General features: G+C 37.8%; 2 protein-coding genes across 2 annotated transcripts in view; both read right to left on the minus strand.

The window, feature by feature from the left end:
* The window catches only part of LOC142340602 (putative pterin-4-alpha-carbinolamine dehydratase), a 305,724-nt gene that overhangs the window by 266,681 nt on the left and 18,141 nt on the right, over positions 1-20,902 (minus strand). The gene's annotated exons all lie outside the window — the stretch shown is intronic.
* On the minus strand, positions 1,729-20,105 carry LOC142340598 (cilia-and flagella-associated protein 96-like). The gene is made up of 7 exons (XM_075391278.1): positions 19,807-20,105; positions 16,473-16,784; positions 15,568-15,705; positions 4,487-4,562; positions 2,710-2,889; positions 2,162-2,334; positions 1,729-1,920 (listed from the first exon to the last, which is right to left on the minus strand). The coding sequence occupies exons 2-7, from the start codon at positions 16,775-16,777 to the stop codon at positions 1,875-1,877; spliced, it is 918 nt and encodes a 305-aa protein (XP_075247393.1). The 5' UTR covers positions 16,778-16,784; positions 19,807-20,105; the 3' UTR covers positions 1,729-1,874.

Here is a 20,902-nt window from a genome sequence, read left to right on the forward strand (position 1 = left end):
AAAGCCTAAAAGTTGAATATCATTTATAGAAAAGATGATGTAATATTTTTTCCGTGAGCACTTACGCATCGTTAGAATTTTTGTTACCTACTTAATAGGAACTACGTAATACTTTTTAGACACACAAAACCAATGATAACCTTATGTTAATTTTCTCTTTATTCGTTTCTCTGACTTGATCTCTCATCGGGCTGAAAAAAATGGTTGTAAATTGATGGTTGTAAAATGTGAAAACAATTGATTTTTAAGATGCTCTTGAATTGGCTCAGATAACTCAATAAGTTCCATTTCATATTTTAAAGCATGGGATACCTAATTAAACCTGTGAAAACTGTTAATTTCCGTCTGAACTCTTCGATAGACATTTTCTACAGGAATCAAGCAAAGAAGACTCGCTCCACAAATGCAAGTAGTTAGGTTTAATTTCAGAATGTTAATTGTCGACTGAGACTCTATTTGAGCATGTTTTAAATAAAAACTGAATAAAATAAAGAGCGCCATTATTGTTAAAATAAACCCTTCGACACCCTTCATAGCTTATTCTCTCCCTCTATAAGACGCCCCCAGAAGCAGCAACCGCCGGTCATCCGACGTTGGTTTTTTTAGTTCAGTTTTGTTTTTCGTTTTTATTCAGTGGCCTTTTCAGTTGTTCAAATGAACTAGTTTGCTCGGCCACTTTTTTTTCCACTCTTTAACAGAACATTCATCTTAAAAAATTAGCCTGCATCGCATTCAAACTGACTTTCAATTACTGTTGTTGAATTGCTTTCTTTGAATAAGCTAACTGTGCGAAATTTTGTTTCAAGATATTTTTTCAAGGTTCACTGAATGCGCCACAATTTCATTTCAAACTAAAAATAGAACAAAATTTAACCGAATTCGGAAATTTCTTGACTGTTTCCAAATTCCATTTTTATATCTGAACTTGCACTAATACAACCTGTACCACGCTTCCCGTAATCTGGAAAAAATATTTTTTTGTTTGAAAAAAAGTTTGAGAGGCTATCGTAAATCTATTCAGGTGGTGAATTCAGGTCACGCACCTCTTTCATCATGATGAGATGTCACCCTTTCGTTAACTTTCTTTGAGAGCTTTGATGTCATCAGCTCAAAAAAATTTATGGCAGCATCAACGCCCCTTCAAGTAAGCTAAAGCTGGCCTCACTAAACCGTAGCTAGCTATTGGCGAAGCCGACCGGTCGTTTGAGAGCAATTCACGCGTCGTTAGACGGTTATGTTTGAGATTTTTGATAGGTCTTCCGTAAAATTGCGCCGGAGTTAAAGTTATTGCCGGATATCTGTTTTCATAGAATATGTCGATTAATTGGTGCTTCTTATCAGTTTTCTGATAAAGAATGCTGGATATTATAACTGCTGATTATACCGATTGGCTCTTTTATAGCACCCGTTTTTGAAAAGTTTAATTTGCGTTATTCTGTATTTTCAAAAGAGGCACATCCGCTTGTTTGAAGTTAAGTGACTCCACTTTAAGAACTTCTGGCGTTTATCGGTAACTGTGAAGCCTTTTGAGACGTTAAGCCAGATATTCAAAGTGAATTCTGCAAAGTGACGTAACCTTGCTTAAAATATGCAACTTGCAGGTTTGAAAATGACGAAAGTTAGTAGAAGTAAAATTCTGGCTATGTATGTAGGAACTTTCGGTTTTTTAAATTCTGGCTCTATATTGATTTAAAATTGATTTCAGTGACAACTGTAAAGGAAAACTAGTTTGTTCTAACAGTTTTAATTGAAAAGATAGCAAAATATGGAAAAGTGTTTTGTTTCGTTTGCTTGCGTTGCTATTAACCAAACACCTGCGCAGAGAAAGAAGGTTGAATGGAAATAGCAGAAGGAGGAAGAGGCTATGATGCTTGTCAGTAACATTGCTGTTGGAAAGGAACGTTTGTCTCGTTGATTGTCCTGAAAAAATTAATTTGGAGGTTATGTTTGACAGACCTTATTTGATGCAGATTCTGTCATGATTGACTAAAAGCTTTGTTTCAGAGTGCCGGTTATCAGTGGTCATTATTTATAAAATGCTTCGCTGCTGTAAATTTCTGAAAGCTCTAGAGATACAGCCGAAGAGATTACATAACATATTTAAGTCTTATGAAAGTTTTGGCCAGGACTTTCAGGTCTAAATCGAAGCCCTGATACTAACTTGGTGACCATTTGGTTGACGACTGAGTTCATGGGGTAGGACTTGGGACCAGCAGACGGCATGAACACTTTCTCGCCCGGTTTCTGCTGTCTGAATACGTTGGGGTTGTAGATGTACACATCCTTGGGGTGCTCTGGGTAGGGGTCGAATGTGCCGTATTTGCCACCACCAAGCTAGACAAAAATTAGATTTAGATTTGATCTTACTACAGCATTGACTTTGTGAAAAAAATTTGATATTTTTGTACCATTTAGTTTACTTCTAAATGAAAAAACGAGAATAAATGAGCTTACTACGCTATTGTAACCCACCATAGCTGAGAATTGGCAGTCTTAAAAGAGCGTTGTCAGATATTGATGATGAATATAGACGGCGGGCGGTCTTGTAAAAGATTGCGGGTTGATGTTTACTATTTATCTGCGGCCATACACTTGGGACAGGGAAGTCCCCCCCCCCCGTCGACATTGTCTTTTAACAATAGCGACTTCTGGTCTAGGAATCGCATGAGATGAATTTCTGCCTCTGGATAACTTAAAATGGAATATTACCAGTTTTCCTGGGTTGCTGGGTCTGAATGGCTTTGTGGGTTCTTTGGTTGGTGTGGCTTTTCGGACGGGCGGTAGTGGCTTGTCTGTCTTGTAAGGATTCTCATCAAAGTAGTCTCTGGGATGCATGTTCAGTTTAAAAGATCCACCCTTCATCAGGGCTTTGTCGACCTCGACTTCTTTCTGAAATGTAAATGGTAAAATGAAACCACTGAATTATCAGAATCAAATCACAGTGTATGTAAATGGAAATCTCGGGCTAAAAAATGTCTGGCAATCCATCTGAGATTTTAAATTCTTATAGAATAGATTTCGCGCATGGTAAGTACATTTTTGTCCTCAGGCTGATCTACGAAATGGTCCACATGAAAAAACTAAGGTCTAAAATGCAAGACTCAGAAAAAATAGATCCACTTTTGTATGGTTACAAAACAAAGTTTGATTACTAAGGCACCTTGCCACAGTCCTACTAAGGATTAATATGTTAACGTACTAAACCGGCACAAGATAATTATTCTGACGTTTTCAGGACGTATCAAGGCCAATATTAACGGAAGCAAATCGCGAGAAAACTGTCGGATAAATCTCAAGTCAAGATAAACGGAAATTAAAATTTTTCCAGTGTAACGTTTGTGGTTTCTCTCATTTTTTATTTCTTTCTGGGATTGAATTGGGATTATAAAAGTTTCCGAAATATTCGAAAGAGTACTGCAAGAGCAAGGAAGAAGCCCAGTCCACCTGGCTGTCCGAATGAACAAATATATTAGAAACAAAAACAATTAAAATAACATTGATAATTATTGCTGATGAAGTTAAAGCCAGGTTATTTTGTAATCATTCAGCACTGTTGTTGAATGGCCGTTGCCGCAATAAGCCACTTTTGAAGTACTTGTAAAAATGAATGTTTGATGATGTCAGAAAAAGTGCAGTGATGATGTCAGTGAATGAGAGTGGGAGAATATAGGCGTAAGTCAGCAATGAGAGAGGAAGATTTCAAAATCTCAAAAAATCAATCGAATCACTGCAATGCCCTGTGTTTCTGCTGACATTTGAAGCAGAAACATTCTAAAATCAATTAAGATATCAGACGAAAAAAATCTCAAAAAATTATTGCAAACGTGTCCTGACAAAACAGTCCCAGATAAAACAGTACCATTTTGCAAATATTCCCAGACAAAATGGTCCAATAAAAGCAGACAAAATAGTCCCGAAAAAATATCGAAACAATTGTAAATATAGTCTACAAACAATTAACAAATGTAATCTATGAGTTAAGCTTCTAAACGCATTGTTTTAGTTGACATAAATTAAGAATAAACCAAGACTTGGTTCAAAATGCACAATTTGGTTCAAAATAAAAAACTTTGTAATCAGCTTAATATGTGTTCAAAGAGACATCGTTATTTGAATGACTCAACGAATTTGTGTGTTAATTGGTGTGCTTATGTTCAACTCTGTGCTTAAATGGGATTATTTTGTCTGGGACTGTTTTGTCTGCTTTCTCGGGGACTATTTTGCCTGGGAATATTTTGCTATTCAGGACTTTTTGTCTGTTCTCCATGTCGTTAATCTCTTATGTCGTTTATCTCTGGAAAACAGAGCGGTATAGTCAAACATTGGATTTTTTGGGTGATTTGAAAAGTTGTGTATTTTTGTAGGGCACCGTAAGTTTCCAAAATCAATTATTGTACTTGGGTTAACACTCGCTCTTACATTGACGAAAGCGAGTCACTGACTATCCGATATGCGTTAAGTTTAACTGGATTGAAATCCTACTCACCTTAAACTGGTCTCTGGCTCTCTCGTAGGCGTCTGATTGATAACCGGGGACTTTGCCTATCGTTACATCAGCATAACTGAAACAGTCAAGATTGCAAACAAATTTCAGAGCCATTAAGATCAAATTCAGTTTATCTACCATAGTAGGATGTAGCAATTGTACTGGATTGAGATACTGGTCAACTCAGTAATTCAATATTATATCTGATAAGATCTTTGAGATTTTTATAATTGGATAGGATAGTTAATATTGCAAAATCGTATATGACTTGTATTATTATCCAAGATTTAATAGGACGCTTATAAAATACCCCATCTCATTATTGTAAGAAATTGTAAGGTTATCACAAAAATTTTAGTAAACTTCTAAATTATGCAATGATCTAACAAAAAATTTTGGGAAATTAATTTTTCGATGAAACCTGTACCTGAAACTATGCACTATAAGTAAGATTTGGAGTACCTGTAAGAACGTACCTGGAGTACTTTTTTATAGCATATTATGAGATCTTAACAAGAAAAAGTAATATGAGCAAAATGCATCACTGAAAGAAGTTCTTTGAAATTCAAAAAGTTACTTTGAAATATATTAGAATTAACTAGATGCGAAGTTCAATAAAAATAAAATGCCGAGAATTAAGATTTGGAGATTATGCTCTAAAAATATAAAACATGGAAAGTTCTTGATTTTTCTAGGGTTTTGTCCTCTGAAGGATATTAAACTTACCTCAACTTGTTTCAACTTATCCTGTTGATAATAGCTCGCTTATTGTATGCCGCATTATTATTTTTAGTTGAACTGAAGTTGCTAAATATTTACTTCGGACTCTTCAAAAAATTGATTAAAAACTAGGACGAACATGATAAAGGAAAATGCATCAAAATTTATTGTAACGGCTGCTCTCCTATCAAAGTCAAGGAAAACTTTACACCGCCCAGTTCGTTTCAGCGGTTTCAAATCTGTCCGGATATTGTGTTTTTGCAGTTAACTTTTGTGAACTGTATTATCTGCTATACTGTAGAATACCGTTGCATTACTTGTTGCTCAATTACTCCTGTTAACTAATCGCTCAGCTTTGCTGTATAACAAACTTGTTTCTCTCAGAATAACAAAATAATTCAAATTGAAACAATCAAATTTTTGTTGAGTTTTCGTTAATAACTCAAGTTATAAACCGAATTCAGGAATTCCCGTTCCTACAAATTGTAGCCCTATAAGTTGGCGATAACTACGCGAAGTTTCAACCTGCTGCAGTTAGCAGTTGTAAAACGGGCTGTCTTACCAGTTGCAAATCTGATAATAATAATATTTTTCAAAATTCACAGTTAACAACTCTCTATTGGTTTCAATAACACCAATGTTGAACAAGAGTAGGCTTCGTTAAAGCCAGTAAGAGAAACTGACTCTATGCTTTGCACAAAGTTTCTCTTACTTAGGAACTTCGCTCCTCAGAAAGAAAATTTTGAGAATATCAAAGTTAATTCTCTTTTCACAAGTCAAGATAAAATTAAAACTGTACAATCACTAATATGATCTACAGAAACAAGACACAGTAACAAGTATTTTACCGCTCAAGAAAGTGTGCTTCAATACGCACTGTATGTCAGTTTAATAAGACAAAATTCACAAGTTCAACTGATTTTTGGTAGTTTTTCAAGCTCCTTTTATGCTGCTAGTCACGTGGATTTACATGTCAAATTCAACTGTTGATTGGTTGTAGATAATAATGTCGACAGAATGTGAACACTTTTCCATAACGTCACTTTTTCAGTGTAAATTTGATGTCATGGGAAATTTGTTAACCATGTAGAAGTTTTGTCGAATATTCTGTATCAATAACAGGTTGACTCGCAATCCAATCGCAAAGAATCTGATGCAATACTGTTAAGTCGCAGTATTGTTTTGCTGGTAGTTCGAGTTTGAATTATAGTTTGACTTCATGAATGACGATTGTGTACTAATAATAGTTGCTAAATATAAATGTTGAACAAAATTAACAAATCCGTTTGGCTTCGATAGAATGTAGCATTAAATTTCGCTTGTCGCACTATTCTAGCTTTAAGGCTTGAAATGGCCTTGAAACGCTATTCAATTTGATTTCTGAGTTGTTCAGCTCAGCCGCAATATCGCCGGCCCTGTTTTCCAACGCGAAAACATCTTTTCCAGGTAGTACTGGGGCGAGCTTCACTACTGGTCTCTTGTGCACTCCGTCGTTCGTTCGAACTATATCTGATCGAATCACACCGTCAGACCCATCGATGGTCTCCGCAACTCGACCTAGATTGTAATATCCACGCTTATCGCTGTCTTCGATCAACCAAACGAGATCGCCTTCTTTAAGGGTTTCGTTTGCCGTAGATCGCCATTTTTGCCGATTATTCAGAGTTGGCAGATATTCTTTACGAAATCTGTCCCATATGAGATTTGCATAGGCTTGAGTTTGTCGAAAGAGCTTTCGATGATCAACAAATTCTTCTGCGCATGGTAGATAGGGTAAGCAAACGTTCTTATTGCCAAGCAAGAAGTGATTGGGGGTCAATGCTTCCAAGTCATTAACATCTGAACTGACTGGAGTCAAAGGTCTTGCATTCAATGTCTGCTCAACAATACACATCGTTGTTGAAAGAACGTCTTCGGTGACTGATCTGTTCCCCAACACTGCATACATTGCGTTCTTGCAACTTCTCACCAACCGCTCCCATACTCCTCCAAAGTGAGGTGCTGCGGGTGGGTTGAACTTCCATCTGATCCCTCGTTGAATTAGATGTTCTTCGATCCCTTCTTTGTTCCATGCCGCAACGTACTCTGCAAACTCTCTTTCAGCTCCAACAAAATTTGTCCCATTGTCGCTGATGATCGTATTCGGTTTGCCTCTTCGTGCAATAAATCTCATTATTGCATTGAGACAACTATCTGTGTCCAACTTGGGTACCACTTCTATATGCACCGCTCTCATAGTTAGACATGTAAAGAGACAACACCATCGCTTTTCGTTCCTTCGCCCAATCTTCACAATGAAAGGGCCAAAGTAGTCGACTCCAACATTTGTAAAGGCTGTAGAAGCATCTAACCGTTCTTCGGGTAGACCTGCCATTACTGGTGCTATCGTTTGTGCTCTGCCTTTTCTGCAGGTAATGCACTTGTTCTTGATTGATCTTAAGGCGTTCCGTATGCCTAGTATCCACATCTTCTGCTGAACAATGTTTCTCACATGCTCAGTGCCTTCGTGTTGATTGTCCTTGTGCTCATATCGCAAGAATAATTCAACCGCATGATGTTTCCAATGTAGCAAAATTGGATGCTTTGCATTGAAGTCCAATTGACTTTTGCCTATTCTGCCTTTGGCTCGAATAAGTCCTTCTTCATCTATGAATGGTGAGAACTGTAGGATTTTGCTGCCTCTTGGAATTTCCTTTTCAGCTTTGAGAGATTTCATCTCTTCACCAAACTGTTCTTGTTGTAGTAGCTTGAAGATTGTTGCTTTTGCTTTTCTTCTTTCTTCGATGCTAACTATGAGTGTTGCTGGTCTGTGTTTTTTCAATGCTCGCTGTACGTATGCCACTGTATTTACTAGTCTGTTGAAGTTACTGAATCGTTCCCACTGGATAACAGCTTTCTTCTCTTCAGCCTGTATCATGAAGACTGACGAGGGTATAATCTCTTCATCTGAGGCAAATATTAGGTTCACTTGCTGTGGCCATTCGCTTTTTGGTTGTGTCAACCAAGCCGGCCCAGTGAGCCACTCACTTCTCTTGAGTTCTTCAATGTTGATTGCTCTCGTGCCAATGTCAGCTGGGTTGTTGATACCGCTCACATGTTTCCACTGCGAAACATCGGTTGTATCTAGTATCTCAGCCACTCGATTGGCCACAAACACTTGTTGTTTACGATGGGAACTGTGTATCCACTGCAATACGGTAGTTGAGTCTGACCAAAAACTGCAACTTTTTATCTTCATTTCATGTTCCTTGACTATCTGTTCTTTCAACCTCACTGCCATGACTGCCGCTTGCAATTCCAATCGCGGTATTGAAAGATGCCTCATCGGTGCCACTCTGCATTTTCCAATGACAAATGCTAAGTCAGCTGAGTATTCTTTTGGTTTTGAGCGTAGATAAGCCACTGCACACATCGTGTCTTCAGATGCGTCAGCAAACACATGAAGTTCGGCTTTATCCCTCTCTCTGTTGAAGTACCTTCTATCGATGCTTGTCTCAGCCACTATTGGGAGTTGTTCTTTCCATCTCAGGAATTCTTCTTCTTCACTGGGCTCGACTTCGTTGTCCCAATGTTGTCCATTCTTAGTCCAGATGCCTTTCAGAAGTCGTCTCATGTGAACACTGAACGGAGCAAACAATCCGATCGGGTCGAATACTGAAGATACCAGTGACAGAATCTTCCTCTGGGTTATAGGTGCTTCAACTTTTTTGTTTGTTCCTCTGCATACTTGAAGACTGTCATCAGTAACGGTCCATTGTAGTCCTAGCACTGAGGATCCCTCCGTACTGGGTTCCACTTCGACTTGCTTCGTGTTGCTGATTGACTTCAAGTCTTCTGGGATTGCTTTGGCAACTGCGTCGTTGTTGCTTATCCACTTCTTCAATTCGAATCCATGTTGCGAGAGAAGAGGTTGTAGTTGATCGAAGACTTCAATTGCTTCTTCCGGGGTTTGTACTGATTTGATGAAATCGTCCATGTAGAAGTTGTTTTGTATTGCTTTTGCTGCAATCGGATACTCTTTTTCGTTGTCCAGTCCCACTCGCTTGAGAGCATAGTTTGCGCAAGTTGGAGAACTCTTAGCTCCAAATACGTGACGCTGATATTCGTATATCTGAACAGGTTCGTTTGTTCTTGGACGCCATAAGAATCTCAAGCAACTTCTGTCCTGTTCGGGAACTTGCACTTGTAGAAACATCGATTCGATGTCAGCTGTCAGGGCTATTGGCCCTTCACGGAATCTGAATATTGTTCCAATCAACCCATGTAGCAGATCAGGTCCTGCTAGTAGCTTATCATTTAGGCATACTTCTTTGTACTTTGAGGCAGCATTGCAAACACGTCTTACTTTGCCAGGCTTGTTCGGGTTTAGCACTGGATGGTGTGGCAAATACCATTCTTTCCCGAAGGTGCCTTTCACTTCGGACTCGTCCAATATCTTTACGAATCCTTTTTCTACATCTGTATCTATTGACTGTTGATACAAATTCTTCAAGTTTGGTTCCCTTTGGAATCTTCGCTCCAGTGAGTAAAGCTGACCCAAGGCTGAGCTGTAGTTGTTCGGTAGGTTTGGCTCTGGTTCACTCCACAGCATTCCCACTTCGTACCGCTCGCCTGTGAACTTTGTCGTACTCTCTAGCATCTTTTGTGCCAGCAGTTCCTTCTTTGACTGACTGACGACGTTGATTTTGGAAGCATAGGTTTCTATGTCCCACCAGGTTTGGATATTCTCAGCCACTTTCACATCTTCAGTGAAGGCGAAATGACAAACATTTTGTCTTCTTTTGCCCGTCATGGGTCCACTGACTACCCATCCTAGCTCTGTTAGAACGGCGAAATGTTCACTTCGTGTTCCTATCTTATAGTCCAATGGGCGTTGTAGCTCATAAGCATCTTGACCAAGGATGATGCCAACTACCATCATGTTGAAGCTTTTGTTGGGTAAAACACTCAAGTGGTTGAAGCTTTGCTTCAGCTTGTTGTAGTTGTAGTTTGTGTTTCCCAAGGAGATTGACGGGTGTGCAAACGCTTCGATTGAATGCACCTTTGAATGTAGTCCCTTTATTTTGAGCTGAACCTTTTCTGTCTTCAGATCCTTCGTTCCGTGTATGCCAGCTATGTTGAGCGTCACATCGGTGCCTTGGGCCCGTAACTTCTCTTGCACACTTTGATCGATGAATGAAACCGTTGATCCACTATCGAGGAAAGCATATGTGTTCAGCCTGTTGCCACCGCTCTGTATTGAGACAGGAACTATCTGAAGAAAGGTAGTAACTTCGTTACTCTGGTTGATTGTTGCTGCGCTTACGTTGACTGCATGATTGCCCTCGTCCATTTGGTTTTCTGAGTGTAACAATCGGTTGTGCTTCTTGATGCATCCATTGATGCCGCACGCATTGACTTTACAATCTTTGATTGCATGTCCTTTGCCTAGACATCCGTAACATAAGCGTTGCTTTCTCACTGCTGCGTACCGATCATTCACACTCATGTTCCTGAATAGTGGACAGTTCCATATTTTATGAGTGCCATCAGCTAGCGGACAGAGATCACTTTGCGTTTCCTTCGTTTCTTTCACGTTGGAACTTGCACTGAAGTTCGACGTTTTCGAGAACCGTTTGTCTCTATTTGTGCTTCTTCGGTCTTCTTCTCTTCGCTCTCCCTTGAAAGCTGAAAACCCTTCGTGCACTAATGCTATCCTTGATAGCCATTTTTCAAACATTATCAGATCAGGCCAATCTTCATCCTTATCATCAACATAGAACCACCACTTCTCTTTGAGAACTTGGGGTAGTTTATCTACTGCCATATACAGTGTCGAGCTTGATTGCAGATCACCAATCTGCTTGTACTCTTTGAGCACATTCACAAAATTCGAAACAATAACTGAGAAACTGATCAGACCTGTTGAGTCGTGAGGTTTCACCTGACTTGCTTTGCGAAGACTCTCCAGTTGTGCATCAATGATCACATGAGGCCTTCCAAATTTCCTCTCCAGAATACTCCATGCAGCACCATAGAATTGTCCAGAATAACCCATTCCAGAGATTGCTGACCTTGTCTTGCCTGTCAGTAGAGTCTTCAGATGGCTCATCTTCTCTGAGTCTGGTATTGGTCGTTGATCCACTGTAGCGATGAACATACTAGACCACTCCGGCCATTCCAGAGGGTTTCCGTCGAAGTTGTTCCACTTCAGCTTTGGTAGGTTACTGCTACCTGCGTACCCACTGTTGTATCGTAGTAGACCATCTCTGGGGGAAGCGTCTCGGTCTTCAACACTTGAGGAACGGTCTCGTGAACTGCGATATCGTGAGAAGTGACTTTGCCTGTTCACTTCAGGGGTCACTTCGAAGCGAGCTGTTGATCGATCTGGTGTTAGAAGGTTGTCGATTCTGCTGGCCCAGTCAGAGACATCTCTCTTCTTGGGTTTCCAGTTGAAGGGTGATTTGTCTCGAGCACTGGTTGATTGGGAACGTGCATCATCGTTCTCTAATGCTGTTCTCTTCACTTTGCGCTCTAGCTCGCGCTCTTCCTCCAGTAGTTGATGCTTGGTTTCCAGTTCCTTCATTTGCATTTCCAGCTCTAGCCTCCGCCGCTCAAACCGTGCTTGTTCGAGTCGCATCTTGGTTTCGAATTCGATATCGAATTTCTTCATCCTTTCCTCTCGCCTTTGCTTTGCTGACGATGTTTCCGAAACATTCTCCGTTTCTTGGCCGCTTGCTGTTGCTCCGTTTCGCACTGTTTGAGCAACTGGGTTGTCCCTTGGATAGTTGTTGTTGCCCTCGCTGTCGATCATTGCTTGGGTTGCGTTGCTTTGCTCTGCATTCATTTCTGGTTGCGTGCCTTTGCTTATATATGCAAGCCAATGATAGTCCAAACTTGCTTTGCACTTCCTTGCTTCTTTCAGATGTTCTTCAACGAAATTTGCTTGGTAGGGCACAAGCTTGTTTCGACGCTGCAGTTGCTTGGGTATTTCTTCCTCTAGAAGGTGAACAGTCTGTTGGTAGAGGACCTTTAGTTTGTTGGGTCGATCTGAATCTTCAATTATTTTGTAGCCAATCCCTGTTTTGGTGTTGACTTCTTCCCGTAAATCTTGGAGCTTCTTGTCGTACCTTTGAGCTGTCGATTGAAGCTCCTCTCTGCTGATTGTGTTAGGATTGCCTGATTGCCTTTTGCTTTGTTTGCTCCTTTTAAGCGAGGTTAGTTCTTCAACGTAATTTGTGAAGTGCACTCGCAACTTTCGCTCTGCCTCACTGGCCTTGCGCTGTTGATTTGTTTGATTCTCTTTGGGAGGTACCTTCGGCACTCTCTTCATCAGATTGGACAGCAGTTTGCCTTCCACTGTCCGGGTCGGCGGACCAAATGTAACGGCTGCTCTCCTATCAAAGTCAAGGAAAACTTTACACCGCCCAGTTCGTTTCAGCGGTTTCAAATCTGTCCGGATATTGTGTTTTTGCAGTTAACTTTTGTGAACTGTATTATCCGCTATACTGTAGAATACCGTTGCATTACTTGTTGCTCAATTACTCCTGTTAACTAATCGCTCAGCTTTGCTGTATAACAAACTTGTTTCTCTCAGAATAACAAAATAATTCAAATTGAAACAATCAAATTTTTGTTGAGTTTTCGTCAATAACTCAAGTTATAAACCGAATTCAGGAATTCCCGTTCCTACAAATTGTAGCCCTATAAGTTGGCGATAACTACGCGAAGTTTCAACCTGCTGCAGTTAGCAGTTGTAAAACGGGCTGTCTTACCAGTTGCAAATCTGATAATAATAATATTTTTCAAAATTCACAGTTAACAACTCTCTATTGGTTTCAATAACACCAATGTTGAACTAGAGTAGGCTTCGTTAAAGCCAGTAAGAGAAACTGACTCTATGCTTTGCACAAAGTTTCTCTTACTTAGGAACTTCGCTCCTCAGAAAGAAAATTTTGAAAATATCAAAGTTAATTCTCTTTTCACAAGTCAAGATAAAATTAAAACTGTACAATCACTAATATGATCTACAGAAACAAGACACAGTAACAAGTATTTTACCGCTCAAGAAAGTGTGCTTCAATACGCACTGTATGTCAGTTTAATAAGACAAAATTCACAAGTTCAACTGATTTTTGGTAGTTTTTCAAGCTCCTTTTATGCTGCTAGTCACGTGGATTTACATGTCAAATTCAACTGTTGATTGGTTGTAGATAATAATGTCGACAAAATGTGAACACTTTTCCATAACGTCACTTTTTCAGTGTAAATTTGATGTCATGGGAAATTTGTTAACCATGTAGAAGTTTTGTCGAATATTCTGTATCAATAACAGGTTGACTCGCAATCCAATCGCAAAGAATCTGATGCAATACTGTTAAGTCGCAGTATTGTTTTGCTGGTAGTTCGAGTTTGGATTATAGTTTGACTTCATGAATGACGATTGTGTACTAATAATAGTTGCTAAATATAAATGTTGAACAAAATTAACAAATCCGTTTGGCTTCGATAGAATGTAGCATTAAATTTCGCTTGTCGCACTATTCTAGCTTTAAGGCTTGAAATGGCCTTGAAACGCTATTCAATTTGATTTCTGAGTTGTTAAGCTCAGCCGCAATATTTATAGAACCATACCAATAATATTATTTTCGATTGAAAAATTGAACCAAAAAATAAAATTTTATTTATTTCTGTTTTCGGCCCTCAAGAAAAAATATGGAAAATTTCGAAAATTTACGTCATCGAATTTTTGAAAGCTACCAATTTATCAAAATCTTATCAATTGTTGATACAGATGACCTCAAATTACTTCTTATACAAAATATCTTATTGACAATTTTTGCAAAACTGTTGAGTCGAAGTATAGTTTTGATTCATCGATTGCAATATTATATGATGTTTTCGTTGGTAGCTCTCTAGAATCAAATCCCTGAAATTTCTATCCTAAATCAAAAACAAAAACTTCTCGGCACAAATTGGCTTCTACAACACTTTTTTTTCACTTTTTCCGAAAATAATGACGGTAAGTGGACCAAATGAATAGCGCACCTTTGAAGATGTCTAATTCAAAAAAGCTAATTTAAAAATTGCGATATTGTTAAAAACAATTTGAAAATACCATCAAAATTTCAAAATTAAACAAATTGAGTCGAATTTTTTCCTCATAATTAAACAGAAAAAATGAAAGACTAATAATGAAAGTTTTGCACAAATAATTTGTTGATTGCCAAAGGTACAAAAAAAATCATTTTTAGGAGTGCATTTTAGGTATCTGTGGATAAGTGATTTGTACTATTTTCATACTCTATTGAAACTCCTTCAATATTTTTTCAAGTTCTCATAAATAAATTTTCCATCCTAAATTAAAAAATGACCATTAAAACCCCATCAAGATTTGCTTTCGAATCTAATACAAGTATTCAAACTTGACACCTTTGACCACGATAGCTGATAACAGAGTAAGATGAAATAAACTTAAATGGTAAATAATTGCTCACCCATTTTTCATTGCGGATTGAAAAAACGATTTGCAGCAATTCAACATTTATTGAATTTCAGCTTGAGAAAATTTGTTTCTTCATACGATCTCAAGCGTCAGGACAAAATGCCCATTGCTAAAATCGTCAACCTGCTAAAAAGTATTCAAAAGAGACCTCAGATTTTACTATTTTACGCTATCGTCACTCCATTGTTTATTTTACCTTTTGTTTACCCTTTGTTACTCATTGTTAAGGTTACCCTTGTTTAGAACAATACAGCCTAATCAGATAATTTATAATTTGTTAAGTATATTTACCAAGTTTTAATTGTAAGACTTTTAATATGAAAAGATAAAAATCTCCAATTAAGTATGATAAACATGCTTGTAATATGAAGTGTTTGTTTCTAATCAGATTATTTAAATCTAAGTTTACTCGAAAATTTTAAAGGTAATAAAATGGGTATTGCCATAATTGGCGTTGGTCATTTTGGCACATTGGGTAAATTTTCATTTAACCAATCTTAAGTAACTTTATTTAAAAAAATGGATCAATCAGTTTCAAACGAACCGAAAACAAGGCCATTATTATGTTCAAGAAGTCCCAAAGATTACATTTTGAGGTAAAAAACAGCCCTTTTTGCGGAGTATAAAAACCTCACTCCAAGTGTGAGAAGACCTTAATCGTGATCAATGATTTTAAACGTTCGGTTTCTGTTCTTCTGTGTAATTTTGGTCAATATCAACCCTAGCCTCTTGAGTTTGTGGGTCTTTCCGTATAGTCTAGATCTCGACTATTAACTATACTGCTCGGACTAAATGAGGGCGATTTTCAGAGTCTGGAGAATCTAGCAACGATAATTGACATATGATCTGGGCTCAAGCAACCGCAGGGTTACCTTACCCGTATCCTGTGCCCTGTTTTCCCGGACGTGTAGTAAAGTTCCTTGGGGGCGCAGTGTGTGCCTTTCCTGACCTGACAGCGGGTGAGAAATGGTCCACTTTGCCACCAAGGGTTCCAATGTGGCTACCAGCACCTGGCCTAGAAACCATTTGATAAGAAGTTACCCGGATGCGAGTCTGCTTCCAATTCAGAAATGAAACATAGAATTTCAATTATGGAAAAAGGTTATGATCAGAGACTTTTCATGTCAAAAATAGGGATGTGCAGCATGCTTTTTCAGAACAACGCTATGACTCAAAAATTGAGTTCTGCATTTTCTATAAGCATCATATTTTACCGCCTAATTATTCACTTAACAGCGCTTTATTCAGTCGCATTTTACTATGCACTTCTTGATTTTACTATTTTTACCTTAACTAAAAAGGCGGATCTTTTCCGTTTGTGCCCCCCCCCCCCCCGCAGTACGTTATGCACCCCTAGTTACAGAGCACGTGTCATTACATAGTAAGTCAATATGTAAAAATGTGGCACGTGCGTCTGGGGGTGCAAATGATATGCACCCACTAAGCCGGGGGGGGGGGCACAAACGGAAAAGACCCAAAAAATAAGGCTAAATAGTTCTGCTAACTTCTTGACGCATTAACACTTAACAATGCAAATGCACGTAAGCTTTCATTAGCATAGATTAGTACTCTGCAAATAAGGGAAATGAATCCCCTCCCGTGAACACAGTTATATTCATCAACATGGGTGAACAAACAACTGCACGTTGTTTTTCTACCGATAACGGTTTGTAGAGATTGTTAAGAGTTACAACTGTCCCTTACAAGTCACATGTGAACGATTGTAAAGATGCTTCTTGAGTGAGGGGGAGGGGGGGGGGGGCTTCCGCTTCAGCAACTCACATTTTGGGGGGATAGCTACTAGGAGTCCACGCTTTCCCGATATTCTTTTTACCAGCTATGATCCGGTCCAGCCTCCTCATTTTTATGTAATCATTATACGCTTCCTTTTCAAACACTCGTCCGAAATCTGAGAAGTACCCATCACGGTGGGCTGACTTTGATTTGCTTCCTCCGGGTAGCATCTGTTTGCCTTTCCCGGCGGCATCGTTGAAGCCCCCTTTAGAAGGGTTCTTGTACTTGTCGCCCAGAAGGTATCCCATTTCACTGAACACCCCGATTCTCTCCATATCCGTTTTGGCCGCCATTCTGTCCCTGTTATCAGAACGCTAGATAAAAGTACCGAAATTTTTTTATCTTACCCTACAGTGATGGAACCATTAAAAATCTAGAAAGAAATCGTGCAAAGGAATACAACATTTGTAAATATAATAAATATCTTACTTTTATATATAATTTTGCGATTTGCTGTTTATGAAGTTGTTTAAGAAAAGACCGCAAAATTCATTACGCACAGCGAGCACCATAATTGCCCCGCTGGTGCTTCAAGCCCATTCAGTGAAATTAAAACCTTTCGGGAATATCTTAAATATATTGCTTACAAAATCAATCAAATTTGCTAGTTCCAAATCATTAATTTTTTAGTGCCTGCTCGTCTGACTTCGAACGAAAGGAAATTTTGCTTTGTTTTTTTTTTAATTCTGTTGAAATACTACAGAGAAAAATAAACGCGTACGCTATGTGTTCTCATCATTTAGTTCTGGTTACCCCAATCAACACCAGATGGTTATCTTGGAAGATCTTCCAAGACGATGGTTATCTTGCAAGATTCTTGCGAATTCGTTTTGGTTGAGCTCTGCTCTCTATCACTTTTATAGAAAAACTATCGTCCATTTAGCGCAGAAATTTTCAAGAAGATACTTGAGTTGCAAGGGAATTTAAAGAATTTTTTTTTTCATCTGATGTCTGCATTTTTTTGGCTTTTTATGAGGCTGCAAGTGCAATAGAAGTTAAACAAATTAAGATTAAATTTTAAAGGTTTTTGTCAGTACAGAAGCAAGTAGAGAACTTCTTAAAATCTTCAAAATCTTCATTTTGTAAAATTATTTTTCCACAATTACATAATTCAATTATATTTCTTTGGAGAAATTTATTGTATTTGACATTAATACCTGTTATCAAATTTACCCTGTTCATATTTTACAATTGCTATTTTACAAAAAAGTTATCTTTTTTATAATTGTTTGATATTTTAGTTTGCGCAGAAAAAGGACAATACTGAAGCCATCTTTGTAGTAAATGTTCACCATACTGAACAAGAAGTATTAGGAAATATTTTTCCACATTCTGATCAAGTTCGATCCTGTTCCATATATTTTCATATTTGTAAGACCAATTGTTATCCTGCAAGATCTGCAAAATTTTGGATAACCAAAATAACCAAAATGCAAGATCTTTTAAAATAACCATTCGAAGTCGACTGGGGTACTTTCCGTCAACAAGATATTATCGCTCAATTTTTATCGATTAAAACGCTAAATTTTGAGCTAGGATTAATTAAAACTTCATGGCATTCAATGTCATTGACAAAAAGAATTGAATGACCAAAATTCTAAAACTTGAGCTAAGATTGATTAAACTTTCATCGTATTCAATTTCATTGACAAAAGAGAATTAGAGGACCAAAATGCTAAAATTTGAGCTAGGATTTATTAAAATTTCATGGCATTTTATTTCATTGACAAAAAGAATTAGAAGACCTCATTTTCACTTTATTTTAGAAAAATAGACATTGCTAAATGCAATTGTTAAATTCAAAATTGTTCCATCTACTGGGGAAATGTGCTTCACTTTGCAATGCTCGAGGACTGGTTTTAGCAAACGTTTGGAAAGTTCCAGAGAACCTGAAATACGTCAAAAGAAGAACGGTGAAAAAACATATAACCATTAGGTATTAAAAAACCCAATTTGATTAGTTAGATTATAATTCTTTTGATGTGTCATTAACATTAAAGCATCTAAAAAAATATCCAAGTTCCTTTTTGATCAACGATCCAATTGTTTCCGAATATTGTTAATCGGATATTAATCCAAATGATATTCAATATATTGCAATAAAATGTTTAAATTTGAGATGATATTAAATGCGTTAATCGTTCATCTTTCGCTCAACAAAAATCTATGATGAGTATGAAAATGTTGAATGTCGTTTTAGGTTTCTACATCTTGATTTTTTGTCATCGTATTGTTTTTTGCAGACAAATTGGTAAATATCAATTGAAAGCGAATTATGGGAAGGAATACAGTTGTTTTTGCCTCAATCTCAGCGTTAGCTGTTTACAAAGTGTTTCATTTACATTTAACACATATAACAGATTTATGATTCTCCATAAAGATTTTAAACTCTGGAACGATATAGTTTGAAAAATAATTAACTGGTTAAAAGTTCAGATTTTTTGAAATAATTTTATCAACAAAGACAAACTGGTACATATATCTATCGATCATTGAAATTTTTCCCCGATATCCGTAAATGGTATGATTCTGTTCCTTTTTAATGCTTTTCAGGTTAACTACTCTACCTCATTCGGTGCAATTGATGTTTTAACAACTGCTTATTCCAATAAAAAATAGACAAATAGCTTATCGTGACATATTTCCGAGTGGTCTTTAAAATGCTTAGCAATTTAATCCGTCAAATCTAATCTTAACTCTATCATTATGGTGATTCTTTCCGAGTAGATGAAAAAAAGTCGCCCACCCAGCTGAACGGGACTGAAATGATGATCTGATGTTACAATGATTCTACTGATGAAACGTAGCCTTACCTTGACCTCACCATTATTGTTGACCCCAATTCTAAGAATTTCAAATTATTGTTAGGATTGTCTACGGTTGGAAATTAAGCCAACTCACATAAACACTGCCATTACTTTTAAATGTTTCCAAAAAATATCCCAGTTTTCAGAGCCTGTATAATGACAAACTCATAAAAAATGGGACTTTTCTAATTATAGCATCCAGCTTAGTAGGCCAAATTACGTTTATCCCCGCCCCCTCCAATTTACGTAGCTACTATAAGTTTCTATAATTTCCAAGCTACAATAATTTTGTGAGGAAAAAACCAAAAAATCTAAATAATAAAATCAATAAATCTTAAAAATTGAATCTTTTATTGATTTTTTTCGCAATCGTAGTGTGGAGGTAAAAGGAAAGCTTTAGTTAGAAAGAATTAAAGTATCATAAACGGAATAAAAAGAAAATCATGTCGAGTAGGTAAATAAACGTGGTCAATTTATTGGCATTTAGTTCTTAAAGTCTATTTACGTTTCCTTACCTGTTGTTTAGTTTGCGTGATGGCCAACACCGTCTTTTCCACTAAGTAAACAAAGACACAGTGAAACAAGAAATAACAGCTTCCAGGTGTTTAAAAATGCAGAGATCTGCAATCAACCGGTTATAGATAGAAAGTACGGCACGTGCTTAAATTTGATTATATTGGTTGCATTATAATGGTGGTGGCATATTATTTGAAGCGCTGTTTAAAAATTTAAATCTTCGTTTAAAAGAGATGAATGAAGATAAAGTAGTTATGTACCAGTCAATTTGAAACAATCGTGCTGGTAAAAATCAACAGAAAATTGATTTTTCAACTGTTTCGTTGTGGTTTCAAGATGTAAAAGCTTTTTCAATAACAGACCCCGCCAAAATTGTGCCCCTTTTTGCGAGGTGTCTGAAACAGGAAATGTCAACAAAAGCAATGAAATAAGGATCTATTTTCTCCCCCCCCCCCCCCCCCAGTGTTTTTTAAGCCCCCCTCCCCCCCCCCCCCAGTTACTATTTTTGGGTCTTTCCCATTATAGCCCCCCATAAAATTATAGCCCCCCATTATGGTATAAACACCATGTTTGGGGAGGGGGGGGGGGGCTATAGGTTATCTTACCAAGAAGCTGGGGGGGGGGGGGGCTATAATGGGAAAGACCCAGTTTTTATGTTGTTATATAGCATATAGCACTTTACAATGTACAAAATGGCACGTGCGCCTGGGGGGGCGTAAAAAAAATAAGCCCACTAAGCTGGGGGGGGGGGGGGAACAGAATAGATCCAGAAATTAATTATTGAAATCAAAGGCCACAATTATGTTAGAGAATTCTCAAATATTGACAACAAAGATTAGGTGGCAATCAGATAAAACAAAATGGATCTTTTCCGTTTGTGCCCCCCCACATTAGTGGGCACATATTATTTGAACCCCCCAGGCGCACGTGCTATTGTCTTACATAGTGAAGTGCTATATAGCAACAACTAATTTGTAACTGGAGGTCTTAAAAAAACTGGGGGGAAACAGAATGGATCAGGAATGTTTCCTCGACCCGGGTAAAATTTACTCCCCCAGACGCACTTTTACATAATGATGTAGTACGTAATGGCAC

This window comes from Convolutriloba macropyga, chromosome 6 (assembly GCF_964194025.1).
Source record: "Convolutriloba macropyga chromosome 6, txConMacr16.3, whole genome shotgun sequence".
Lineage (NCBI taxonomy): Eukaryota > Metazoa > Xenacoelomorpha > Acoela > Convolutidae > Convolutriloba > Convolutriloba macropyga.

Coding starts and splice junctions, on each gene's coding strand:
- LOC142340598 (XM_075391278.1), bottom strand. CDS start 16,777: ATGGCGGCCAAAACGGATATGGAGAGAATCGGGGTGTTCAGTGAAATG. Junction 2,335..2,709: donor CCAGCAACCCAGGAAAACTG/GTAATATTCCAT, acceptor ATTTTTGTCTAG/CTTGGTGGTGGCAAATACGG. Junction 1,921..2,161: donor GTCAACCAAATGGTCACCAA/GTTAGTATCAGG, acceptor TAATTTTTTCAG/GACAATCAACGAGACAAACG.